Raw genomic sequence first — 13,807 nt, forward strand, 5'->3', positions numbered from 1 at the left:
AAACTGCATCTGAACTCTGTCAAACAGCATGGGAGGGAAGAGATGCTTTGGTCGGCTGAGCTGCAGCGATTTCTGATTTTGTTTCAGATTGCAGCGAGGGTCATTTTACTAGTTTTCCTTCACTTGCACAGATCTCATAGAGATGACGAGCTAACACCTGCCCCTTTAAAGCCGCAGAGGTGCCGGGGTGAGGCGATGCCACGCACTCGTCAGCTGCCCGTTAGTGCGTAACTCACCCCGCCCCGCCCCGGGTGCCTGTGATTGACGTAAGGATTGTCCAATCGCAGCGGCGCGTCCCGCACAGCCTGTGGCCATCGCAGCCAATCGGCTGGGGGGCGGGGCTCGGCGGGGCGGCGCGGAACAGCTGCGATCAAATTGGATCAGCGCGAGCTGCGAGCAACGGTCGAGCCGGCGGAGCTCGAGAGTCTGTGTGAGGAGGGAGAGAAGAGAACAGAACAGAAGAGAAGAGAAGAGAAGAGAAGAGAAGAGAAGACAAGACAAGAGAAGACAAGACAAGAGAAGACAAGACAAGACTCGCAGCCCGGCCACCGGGATCCACTCAATAAACCGACTGCACAGCTCTCACCCCGCACCAAGTAAAAAAGAAGAGCCCAGCCGAGGAAATTCTACACGCAAAGGCTGTGGACAGACAATTTATCTGCAGCAATTTTGTGGATTTGTTTCCTCTGCATGCGAGAAAGCGACTGAAAGGAAGAAATTCCGACCAGAGACGGAGAATATAACTGCGTCTTATACGCCTCTTCTTCTTCTTGCGTATGGCGTGCATAGCCTAAAGTTGTGGGACAACTTGGTCTATTTGATCTTATTTGACTGTTCACACACCGGGTTGATTGCATTTGTCGAAACAGGGCGGACCACGAGAAGGTTGCAATCTCCCACCCCATACGCTTCAGTGCACGCGAACCCCGAGAGCCAGGGTGGCTATTCGCACTGATGGTTTTCTTACACACGGTGCACACTTGCTCGGCTGCTAAATCGCCCAAGGTATAGAAAGGCATGGCAAGAGTTGTCGGAAACCGACCGTGGCTTTGAAAGTTGAAAGAGTTTCATTGGTTTCAGAAAAACAGCTATCATTTTATTCCACCCCCCGCTCGCAGTACTTCCCACCTACTCCCAATGTGTGTTTTAACAAAATGAGGACTTTTATCACTGATGACTGCGAAGGGGAACTTTAAAAACAAATCAATAATGTTTCTTATTTTGAAAACAAATATTTTGCGTTTTTCACTTGATTGAAGATGTTTTCATTTCTCACAAGTTTGCAGCTAAATCAGAGGGCGAAGGGAAAATGACCTTGGCTTCACCGCCGACGAAAGCATAGATTTGAGTAATTGAAAATAAATAAAATCAAGGACTTTGACTATTTCACATGACAGCCAGCAAAACGAACACTAGCAACTTGAGCGACTATAAAACGCCCACAAATGCACGCAGGATGACCATCAGCATCTCAAAGAGTAACAGAATGAAGGGGGAAAGTGGTTCCTGATGACAGGTTCCCGCACTGTCACCCCCAGACTAGATCCAGGTACTCAGTAATAATTGTAGATACAAGCGAAGTAATCCTTAAATGAAGCTATTCTGGCTGTGAACATTTTAAGGAGTCTTTGCTTTCAGTAGGAAGCTATATAATCTTTTATAACATTTTAACATTTTTCCTTCTTTATTTGTCCTGATAGGACACACGGGGCGGGGGCACATGAAACTGTGTTTATATTCCTGAGAATGTCATTGCAGTGGTGGAGTAGCATCCCCCTCCCCCGGCTGTTTGCTGCTGCAAGTGCGGGGCGCCCGATCTGCACCGCGGTGGCCGCTGCTGAAAGTGGGCTGACTGATGGATGCAGAGGAACTCAAGCGCCGTTCCTCGCCTTGGCAACCGCTTCAACATGGCGACGGCGGGCTCTGCTCCAGCTTCGGGGATCACCAACCCCGGCTCTGGCTTTAGCCCGCTGCCAATCCGAAGGCCGGCCTCGCACCATAATTGGCCGCAACCTCAGTCACCGTCCGGCTATCCCTTCATCTCCCATCCTCAACCCCCAGTCCAGCCCCGATCCTCACCCCAACCCGCTGTTCCAGTCTCAGTCCACAGGCCCTGCATGAGTAATTAAATACCGGCTTCCAAACATTAGCATTTAATTGTCAGATTTTCACAACCATCTAGAAATATTTGCCATTGAAACAACTTTTTATGTGAGATTTTTGAAAATGAGTTGATATTGATTTTTATCTCCGATAAGCAAATAACTGGTGCATTTTCTCTCTTTCCCTCTCTCTTTGCTTACTTTCTTAAACATGCCAGCGGCGCCCCGCTCGTCCACATGCAGGCCAAGAAAAGGTATCTTCTAGTGTCATTCGGCGCTTGTCTCTTGCTGCTTTTCTACCTGGGAGGAGCGCGGGTCCGACTGTCTCCCGCAAATTTATCTTCATCATTATCGACGGATCATCTTCACCACGACCTGGTCCCAATCAGACGCCACTGGCCCGTGTGGAAAAACCTATTGAATGGCTATTTTAGCTCGGAAGACGGACGGAACGATGAAGAAGGAGGCAACCCACATTGGCCTCAACCGTGGACTTTCCCCAAGGCAGAAGAGGGCGATCAAGGCGAACGTTTACAAGAATCGAAAATGCAGGATGGAGACTTGTTTCGATTCCTCTCTCTGCCAAGGAAACGGATTGAAAGTGTATATCTACCCGCTTCAAAGGGGGGAGAAGATTTCTGAAGGTTACCAGAAAATCCTTACCACTATCGAGGATTCTAGGTATTATACATCAGATCCGAGACAAGCATGTTTGTTTGTCCTCAGCATCGATACGTTGGATAGAGATCAGCTTTCATTTCAATATGTTCATAATGTAAAAGCTAAAATTCAAAGTCTCCCATTGTGGAATGACGGGAGAAATCATCTTATATTTAATCTATATTCAGGAACCTGGCCTGATTATACGGAAGATTTAGGATTTGATATCGGGCAAGCTATGTTAGCTAAAGCCAGTATTGGTATGGATAACTTCCGGTCAAATTTCGATGTGTCCATCCCCTTGTTTTCCAAAGAGCATGCTCAAAAGGGAGGCGAGAGGGGCTGGCTTTTGTACAACAACGTGCCACCCACAAGAAAATACTTACTGGTTTTTAAAGGTAAAAGATACTTGACTGGCATTGGATCAGAAACCAGAAATGCCTTGTATCATGTACATAATGGAGAAGATATTATTTTGTTAACCACTTGTAAACATGGGAAAGACTGGGAAAAACACAAAGATGTCAGATGTGATAAAGACAATGAGGAATATGAAAAGTAAGTGATCTACATTTATTAATTGTATACAATTTATATAATGTAGTACAATTCTATTATACCAGGTATGTACTGTAATTGATCATGTGGTAATGCTATGCTGCCATTCAGATTGGGCATAACATGCTTCTGAGGGCACGGCAATAACTTTATGATATGAATTTCGAGCATTTCATAATGTATGGTTTCTTGTAATGGATGTAGAAAAAATGCACATTTTTGGCCAACTTTGAAAAGAGCGGTTCTGAAATATAAATGGCTACTTTAAAAGTTGTAACACCTTGCACGAGTATGCCATAAAAATAAGTTCATTAGTTTAATTTATTGTCTTATGTACCGAGGTACAGTGAAAGGCATTTGTTGTGTGCTGATAATGGCAGAAAGAGGGAGATAAATATTTTATAATTAATAAATATGCTTTAAAATGCTTGATCAAATACTTACATCACTGTTCAAACAGTTCAATTGAATTGGCACCATTAACAGAAATTACATTGATCATGTTGTGGTTTTTTATTTATATTGTATAGTCAGACCCTCAGTTACACTATTTTGTGTCTAAACTGGTTTATGTATATGTACTTTGTGAAATATATGATTAATGTTTCAACTTGCATTGCACCTGGAATCACATTTTTGTTGAGGTGAATCCTTTCCCTCCCTGTGACTGCACGCTACTGTGCTGGGCATCTGCCATAAAGCTATGCCCCTAAAATTGAATCATCATAGTTTGGTTGAGAAGCTACCTATTAAGGTTGGTATTGGATTGGCTGTAAACAATGCAGCCGCTTTGGGCTGCACTATGGCTGGCATGTTGAGTTCAGACAGTGCTGGGGAGTGGCAGCAGCTGCTCCATCTGTTGACAAACCACCTGGATCCCATGGTTTCTCTCATCATCTGATGGATGTGATGGAAATCGCTCTGTCCCCTCCTTTGATTATGCACAGCTCTCTCTTCACGATATATATTTGTCTACTGTAACAGACTCAATGGCCAGTGACAACAGTTGCGATTAAGTCTTCAGTAATTCTATTATTTTGTGTTTAAAATTACCTACATTTTGATATTAGTTTATTAATTCTTGATACCAGAACCATATCCCCCACCCCCACCCTCCTACTTTTCATTGATGTAAGACTCATAACGCAACTTCAATGTACATTATGTTTTCAGGAACATGTTGCTCGTGTGACCTGGGCTTCAGATACAATCCAATTTCCCATCACAATGAAATAACTAGAGACATTTTTGGCTACTCTAAAAATAATGAATGGCTGATTACCAATATACCAGTCATGAAAGGCTCAGTAGTCATTGCAGCTGGGTGTAGTGTTAACTTCGTGACATTCGCGTAGTTAAGATGCCATTGGAAACACTGAGTAACACACTGAGTAACATCACTAACTTGTGCTTATTGCATAATAAATTGTGTTTGTTTAAACATTTACCACTCTATTAATTTTAGAAATGTTCTTGGTTTGAAGAAATGATTGGTACTGAAGGGTTTTTTTCTCCCAGTATTGTGATTATTAACAGACCACACAGGGGGTGATCTGAGGCAATTCAGCTCTTCAAACTGTTTGATACTTTGTACTGGTCTCTATCTCAATTTCATCTATCTGGTTTTAGGCTATTTATGATAGTTACTCCTAATACAAACATGAATATAAATTAGGACACAAGGGACTGCAGATGCTGGTTTACAAAAAGACACCAAGTGCTGGAGTAACTGAGCGCATCAGGTTGGAGGACTTGAATGGGCAACGCTTTGGATGGAGACCGTTCTACTTAAGTTGCCCGATCAGCTGAGGTACTCCAGCACTTAATGTCTTTAAAAATATATATATTATGGTGTTGAAAATGAGAATTAATATATAAATTATACCTCTTTTGATTGGATATGCTAGAAATTAACATTTGTAATGTGTTAATAGTTTAAGTGGAAAAATTATTTCTGAGTTCAGTTCTACCTGGCTTTCCTCTAACATTTCAGATTTTAACGGACTTCTGTTCTGAATCAGTCCTCTTGCTTTTAAGTTAAAAACTTATATCACTCCAATAAAATAACTTTGTAATGTATTGAATTTAAACCACATAAATAGCACCTGAATTATAATTTGTTTTTTATTCTGATGAAAGCTTGCTATACCTTTTCCAAGGTCAATAAATCTTTCTTGATGTTGTAGCCCATAGCTCCAGATATGATCAGATTAAGACTATGCACTGCTCAAGCATCACTTTTGCATTAACCCCCTAGAAATAATAGAAGCATTCCATTAATTATTTTGATAGCTTCTTGTTAGTTTTTCGTAATTTGTTACATTAATATGTAATTATTATTGCTCTATTTCAGCTCCTTGACTCCTGATTTGTTTTATTTCTTTAATCACAATTTTTCTCTCTCAGATATAGATTTTCTTATGCTTTCTCACACTGAATGTCATCAGTCATGTTTTTTTTTGCACCATCTTAGTCAGCTTCTCCACCATCCACCAGCAAAATCAAGGAACGTGTCGCACACGGACCACTCCCTCTTCTTCCCTCTCCCATCAGGCAAGAAATATAAAAGTGTGAAGACGCACACCTCCAGATTCAGGAACGGCTTCTTCCCAGCTGTTATCATGCAACTGAACCATCCTACCAACAATTAGAGAGCAGCCCTGAGTGACTATCTACCGCATTAGAAACCCTTGGACTATCTTTAATTGGACTTTACTGGACTTTATCTTGCACTAAACATTATTTCCTTTTTCATGTATCTGTACACTGTGGTTGGCTCGATTGTAATCATGTATTATCTTTCTACTGACTGGTTAGCACGCAACAAAAGCATTCCACAATACCTTGGTACACATGCTAATAAACTATACTATTAGCCTCCACACCATTACTGACATTTCTTTCAACCTTTCCATCCCAACCATTCCCCTGCTGCTTAAAATTTGCTTATTGCTAGTCTTTACTAGTTTAAACTTTATTTTAAACTTTGGCGATGCAGCATGGGAACAGGCCCTTTGGCCCACTGATTCTGTGCTGACCAGTGATCACCATGTACCCTAGCACTTTATAGAAGCCAATTAACCTTCACACTTGTACATCTTTGGAGTGTGGGAGCAAACCGGACCAGCCAGAGAAAATCCCAGGGTCACAGGGAGAATATACAAACTCCGTACAGCAGCACCCATAGTCAGGATTGAACCTGTGTCTTTAATGCTGTAAGGCAGCAACTCACTGCTGTGCCACTGTTCACCATCCAACTTAATGAAAAGTTCTGATGAAAAATCTGATATATTAACTATTTCTTCCCAAACCACAGATGCCACCTGACCTGCTGTCTGTTTCTACCCATTTTATGGTATTTCATTTTAATTTCCTCATCTATCTATACTACTTAAGGCCTAAGTTCTGTTCAATTACTGTTCAAACCCTAAAGTATTTCTGATGATGTACAGCAAAGGCATGCCAGAATAAACAAAGCCCTAAATTTTGCCTCAGCATTTATCATGATTCAGCAAACAGTGGACTTGGGTCAGATAACCTGTTGCTGGCCTGTTGACCTTGGTCAATTTTTGGTGGTGTAACAAGTCCTAGGTACACGAGCACTGCATAATTGTTGGCAAAGGAAAGGTTTGGTGAAAGGCGAGGACTGACAGCAAAAGGTCATTGAGCTTGTGAGGGCATGCTGCTTCTGGTCAGCATTACTAAACTAACTCTTTAAAAAAAATCTTTGAGTGTTCTTTGGGTGACTTTTGATTCGACAACAAAAGAGCCTTTGAATTCATTGAGCTTGCACAGAACAAGCTTACAAATAATTTAATTGCATTTTGATATCCAGGTTGCAAATGCTTGCAGATACCTTACCAATATTGAATTGATGGCTGTGATAATTGTCAGTCACCCTCATGTATTTAAAAGGAAAAGCCCCAGGCAGAGTGTTGCAGTGGCTTGAACATCTGTCCTGAGCCTGTACAATTTCACACCTGGAATTAAAATCCCAGTTTTGCCTCTTACTTCATCTGTTAGCTTGACAATATCATTATTTATTCCCTTATTCAAGTTATTAGTATGTGCTGCCTTCTGAAAATTAGAAAAAAATCCTCTTATTTTGAGTCTCCACCTTTCATTATAAAAGTTATGGCATGCATGCGTCAGACATGGAACAGTACAGTACTGCGCAGAAACAGACGCATCAGCCCACAATATGCGTGTTGAACCTGATGTCAGCTTAAACTAATCTCCTCTGCCTGCACATGATCTATATCCCTCCATTCCCTGCCTATCCATGTGCTTATCTGAAAAAAATCTTGCTTCGCACATCTATCTATCTCTCTATCTATCTATCTATCTATCTATCTATCTATCTATCTATCTATCTATCTATTTAATATATAAAACTCAAATCCATCCGTCCGCCTGCAGTACGGATCCTTTCCTGCCTTTTGATTCGTTGACGGCTGCTCCTTCCTATCAGCTTCCAACACACTTCGAAACAAAGTTGCAAGACAGAAACACAAGACAGGAACACTGAACTTTTCTGCACTTGGTCTAGCAGCAGGCAGGGGAGGTGCAATTGAGGGAGGCAGGGGAGTGCTGGAAACTTACATTTGGCAACGGCTTCAGTTCCATTGGAGGAGACGGGTGCATGGTGGAATATTGGGTTGGGGGAATCACACCATTGGGGGAGCAGACCCAACGGGTCTGCACTTGGTCTAGTTAATATATAAAACTCAAACCCATCCGTCCGCCTGCAGTACGGATCCCTTCCTGCCTTTTGATTCGTTGACGGCTGCTCCTTCCTATCAGCTTCCAACACACTTCGAAACAAAGTTGCAAGACAGGAACACTGAACTTTTCACTGCTGCAGCAGGCAGGGGAGGTGCAATTGAGGGAGGCAGGGGAGTGCTGGAAACTTACATTTGGCAACGGCTTCAGTTCCATTGGAGGAGACGGGTGCATGGTGGAATATTGGGTTGGGGGATCACACCATTGGGGGAGCAGACCCAACGGGTCTGCACTTGGTCTAGTATACCTATAAAAGTCTCATCTTGTATGTATGTGCACGTGTGTGTGTGTGAGTGCTTGTGAGTTTCTGTTTGTTTTTTCTACCTTCGTCAAAGCGCTACGCGCTAGAGTTGACATTTTTACAGATTATTACTCCCATTAACCCAGTCGACGCAATAAACAGGTTCCCTTCACATTTCATGCTAGTTATTCATCATTCAAGTTTTTTAAAAAAAGCCAATAAAATCCAAAAAGCCGCCCTTTTAAACACACTCAGATTCTTCAAGCAGCTTCCACTGATGTCACAAAGCCCCCGCATGGGGAAGGGGTTGCCGCCCCTTTCAGAGACGTCAGGGGAGGGTTGCATCTCAAAAACACCTTCACCGCCTCTCCAAGGGTAGAGTGATTTAATTCCACAGGTTTATTTAAAAAAACCTTTGGGTTTTAAAGCACCTCCCGGTTATGATCCGATTTTCCCCCCCCCCCCCCCCCCCCCCCCCCCCCCCCCCCCCCCCCCGCCCGCAGACACCTCCTCCAACCTCATCTATTGCATCCGCTGCTCTAGGTGTCAGCTGATCTACATCGGTGAGGACAAGCATTAGTTTGGTGATCGCTTTGCCCAATACCTCCGCTCAGTTTGCGATAACCAACCTGATCTCCCGGTGGCTCAGCACTTCAACTCCCCCTCCCATTCCGAATCTGACTTTTCTGTCCTGGGCCTCCTCCATGGTCAGAGTGAGGCCCACCGTGAATTGGAGGAGCAGCACCTCATATTTTGCTTGGGCAGTTTACACCCCAACGGTATGAAAATTGACCTCCAATTTCACGTAGTCCCTGCTTTCACTTCCGTTCCCAGCTCTCCCTCAACCCACTGTCTCCGCCTCTTCCTTTCTTCTTTCCACCCCCTGCACCCTCACATCAGTTTGAAGAAGGGTCTCGATCCAAAATGTCACCTATTTCCTTTGCTCTATAGATGTTGTCTCACCCGCTGAGTTTCTCCAGCATTTTTGTCTCCCCATTCACACAAGTTCAGTTATCCCACTTTCCTCACCCACTCCCTACACATTAGGGGCAATTTTACAGAGACAAGGTAACTTACAAAGCCAATGCGTCTTTGCGATGTGGGAGGAAACCTACATGCTTGCAGGGAGAATGTGCAATTCAACACAGACAGTGCCTGAGGACAGGATCAAACACAGATCCCTGGCGTGTGAGGCAGCAAGTCCACCAGCTGTGCCTCTATATTTTATTTTCCAACACACAAAAAATACGTTGCTAAAAAAAACGAAACTATCCATTTTTAGTCTTAAATCTCTAAGTGATGCTATGTCTTCCTTTACAGCTACTGTATGTTTTAATTCAGTTCAAGACTATGGGGCAGTACATTGGCCATAAAGTTGCTGCCTAAAATTGCCAGAGACCCGGAATTGATCCGGAATATGGGTGCTATCTGTATGGAGTTTGCTCCTTTTCCCTTTGATCGCATGCGTTTTCTCCGGGTGTTCTTGTTTCCTTGCACATTCCAAAGGTGTGTAGGAACCTTTTTCAGGCCCAACCCAAAACTGCATATTTTCCTTTTGTCCAGAGATTCTGTCTGACCTGTTGAGTTACTCCAGCTTTTTGTGTCTATCTTCAGTTTAAACCAGCATCTGCAGTTCTTTCTTACCCACACGATACTATATGATATAACTTTATTAATCCCAGGAAATTGTGTGTGTGTGTGTGCATAGTTATATATTCATATATAAATATACACTGTTTTGTTTTTTCGTTTATAACATTGTTTACAGAGTACTCTGTTTACATATTCTGTTGTGCTTTCAATGTGACATGAGAGAATAAAACACTCTTGACTCTTGACGTACGTCGCTAATGTGTGGGATAGAACTAGTGTACAGGTGATCCGTGGTCGGCGTGGACTCGGTGGCCCGAAGGGCCTGTTTCCACGTTGCATCTTTAAATTAAACTAAAACACTAAAACCAGAGGAAATCTAAAGAAGGGTCTCTACCCGAAACGTCACCCAATTTCTTCTATCCAGAGATGTTGACTGCTCCATGGAGTTCCGCCGCACAATTAAAGCATGGAATAGTCTTCACCCTACTATAGGTACCCAACCAGAAGCAATTCAATTTAAGGTAGCTCTATTATTCCCCAAGAACCCTTTTTTGTTTAAGTCCAAGTCAAGGGTCAAGTGAGTTTTATTGTTATGTGTCCCAGAGGACAATGAAATTCTTGCTTGCTGCAGCACAACAGAATATGTAAACATAATACAGAACAGGAGATAAAAGTTCACTGTGTCTGTATACCATAGACCATATATATATTCTCAGGAAGTAGAGGCGCTGATGTGCTTTCTTTATAATTGCATCCATGTTCTCGGACCAGGAGAGATCTTCAGAGATATGCATATATATATATATACACAATAAATAAACAGATAAAATGCAATAGGCTGTTATTTTTCAGAGTTTGGTGGTGGTGGTGGTGTTTAAATTCTGTTTAAATTCCATTTGGAATATTTTTGGAGGACCAGGAAACCAGGAAGCAAGAGTTACTCCAGGGAGTTACTCCAGCTCCAGCAAGTGATTCTGCGTTGGTTTTCAGCGGTCGCGGCGAGTGGACAGCAATGGCAGCCAGATCTCCCACCATGCAAAGGGAGGGAAATAGTGGCCGACGCCGACCAGTTGCAGTGGCATTGCGCATGTGCAGGGCGGCACATGCGCACAACCACGGCCGATGATGTGCTGGCCAAAGATCCTCGCTATAGGATCTTTGGTGCTTGCCGTGGTTGTGCGCATGTGTAAGGTGGCCGGCCGTGCCGGCGGACGAGGAGCGGGCGGAGACCCGAGACATGGACACGGATAGCAGGCGGAGATGGAGAGAGAGAGAGAGAAAGATAGAGAGGGTGCCCCGCTCAGGTGTCCCGGGTAACTGCTTGCCTAGCCGGGCAAAATGGCAAGGCTTTTAGGTTCCCCGGTGGGACTGTGGGTTGCCATTGGCAACCGGGCAACCGCTAATTTCGAGCCCTGTTTTATAATTCCACCCTGGAAAAAAGATTCCAATTGACCACCCCATCTATGTCTTACATAATTTTCTATACTTCTCTCAGGTCTCCCCTCAGCCTCCCATTCCTCCCGAGAAAACAATCCAAGTTGGTGCAACCTCTCCTTGTAGTTTATAGCCTCTAATCCCGGTGATTCTCCATAAACCCACTTCTACATCCCACTCCAAAGCCTCCACTTCATTCCTTTAATGGGGTGACTAGATCTGCACACAATAAACTAAAAGCAGCCAGTCGGTCCTATAAATGTGTAACATGACTTCCTGATTTAGATTATAAATCAATAATCTTTTATTCCGGAACGTGAAATTCTTTTATTTATATGATCAAAATCCACAGATTTCCCCTATACACTGCCATTGACCTTCTGAGGAATCAGCAAAATTAGTTAGAAATACTATTTCTTTCACTTGTGGTTAAATAGAATGACATTTAGCAGTTTCAAATCCTAAAGTGCTTTAATGGTTTAATGCTTTTATTGAACGGAGGTGATTGTAATTGAATTGAATTACCTTTATTGTCATTCAGACCTTACGGTCTGAACAAAATTTCGTGCCTGCAGTCATACATACAATAATACAATAATAAACAACAACAAACACAAATTAACATCCACCACAGTGAGTCCTCCAAACACCTCCTCACTGTGGTGGAGGAAAAAATCTTAGGGCTGCAGTCTCTTCCCTCCTCTTCTCCCTCTGCGCTGAGGCAATACCCCACCGGGCGATGGTACAACCAGTCCCGCGGCTCACCGAACCCCGCAAACGGGCCGGCTGAACCCCGGATCAGGTCACCGCCGCCAGAACGCTGGTCCCAGCCACCGGAGCACCGTTCCAGCCCCTAGCCGGATCGCCCTCACGTGAGTGCCGTTCCTCCCTCGGGCTGGGCCGCTCCGACGGGAGCGCCATTCCACCCTCGGGCTGGGCTGCCCCGACGGGAGCGCCACAGCCCCTCACGGGATTCTCAGCCCCGCGCCAGGCCGCCCTCACGGGAGCGCCGTTCCAGCCCCGAGCCGGACCGCCCTCACGGGAGCGAGCCCAGGGCAAGTCCTGACTGGCTCTGCCTCCGGAGTCTCGAGGTCGCCAGCTCTGCCATTAGGCCTCAGCGCAGACAGAGGCAGAGATTCAGATTCAGATTCAGATTCAATTTTAATTGTCATTGTCAGTGTACAGTACAGAGACAACGAAATGCATTTAGCATCTCCCTGGAAGAGCGACATAGCAAACGATTTGAATAAATAATAATAAGTGTCCGGGGGGGGGGTGGTGATTGGCAGTCCACGAGGTACGTTGTTGAGTAGAGTGACAGCCGCCGGAAAGAAGCTGTTCCTCGACCTGCTGGTTCTGTAACGGAGAGACCTGTAGCGCCTCCTGGATGGTAGGAGGGTAAACAGTCCATGGTTGGGGTGAGAGCTGTCCTTGGCGATGCTGAGCGCCCTCCGCAGACAGCGGACAGAGAAGGGGGATACGACAAAAAAGTCGCATTCCCCCGAAGGGAGAGACAGCAAGCCCCGTTTCAACCCCCCATCCCCCCACATAAACACAACCTAAAAAACAAAAACTTAACTAGACAAAACGAAAAAAAACAACACAAAAAAGTAAAAACAAACGAACTGCAGGCGAGCCGCTGCTGCCAGGGCAGCGACGCCACTTACGTACTTTGTGATGAAGCTTTGTGATGAAGCTATGATATTTATTTTGTTATTATGAGGTGGACATTTTTGCCTTCCTCAAGAATGTCTATTTTCGGACCTATCATTTAACTACATTACCATTTTAATGAATTATTTTAAGTTCCCCCAGAGTTTCTTTAAGTATCCTATGCCATTTTTTTTACTTTTACCCACAGTGAAAACAGTACTCATTTAATGTCTATCATCCATTGTAATATTTCTGAGCAACATTAAAGGCTTGAGAATTCTGTTTCTCACATCTTTTCATTCAATTTTATAAAGCTTAGTATGGGTCTAAATGGAACTTCAGAACCTGAATACTTTGATGTTTTAAGTGATATTATTAAAATTTATGTACCTATTTGGAAATATTTAGTTGTTTGAGTGTAAGTTTTGATTGTTGTCCTGTTTTTTGCTCTTTTACTCTTATTTCCTTCTTCTAAAATAACTTTACCAAATTGTGTTTTTCAATTTAAAATAATATTTTGGATCCAGCGGTATTGCCAGGTTTGAGGTCAATGTAGGTTGGATTATGCAGTCGGCATAATGTAGGTACATTTAAGCAACAGCAAGTGAACATGCCCCTTTAATTATTACTCCTATTAAAGTCCAGTGAGCGTTGATATAATTGAGATGATTTACCGCTTTTTTTTAATGTATAATCATGCAAATTAGGCATTATGCTTCAAATTCCTGGGTGTGCATATCTCTGAAGATCTCTCCTGGTCCGAGAACACGGATGCAATTATAAA

At 43.6% G+C, this 13,807-nt stretch overlaps 1 protein-coding gene across 1 annotated transcript in view; it reads left to right on the forward strand.

The window, feature by feature from the left end:
• Window positions 1-1,779: 1,779 nt before the first annotated feature.
• The window catches only part of LOC129697178 (exostosin-1-like), a 321,873-nt gene continuing 309,845 nt past the window's right edge, over window positions 1,780-13,807 (forward strand). The window contains 2 exon segments of the mRNA XM_055635487.1: window positions 1,780-2,561; window positions 2,563-3,320. Of these exon segments, the coding sequence (XP_055491462.1) occupies window positions 2,340-2,561; window positions 2,563-3,320 (980 nt within the window). The 5' untranslated portion in view covers window positions 1,780-2,339.

This window comes from Leucoraja erinacea, chromosome 5, assembly GCF_028641065.1.
Source record: "Leucoraja erinacea ecotype New England chromosome 5, Leri_hhj_1, whole genome shotgun sequence".
Lineage (NCBI taxonomy): Eukaryota > Metazoa > Chordata > Chondrichthyes > Rajiformes > Rajidae > Leucoraja > Leucoraja erinaceus.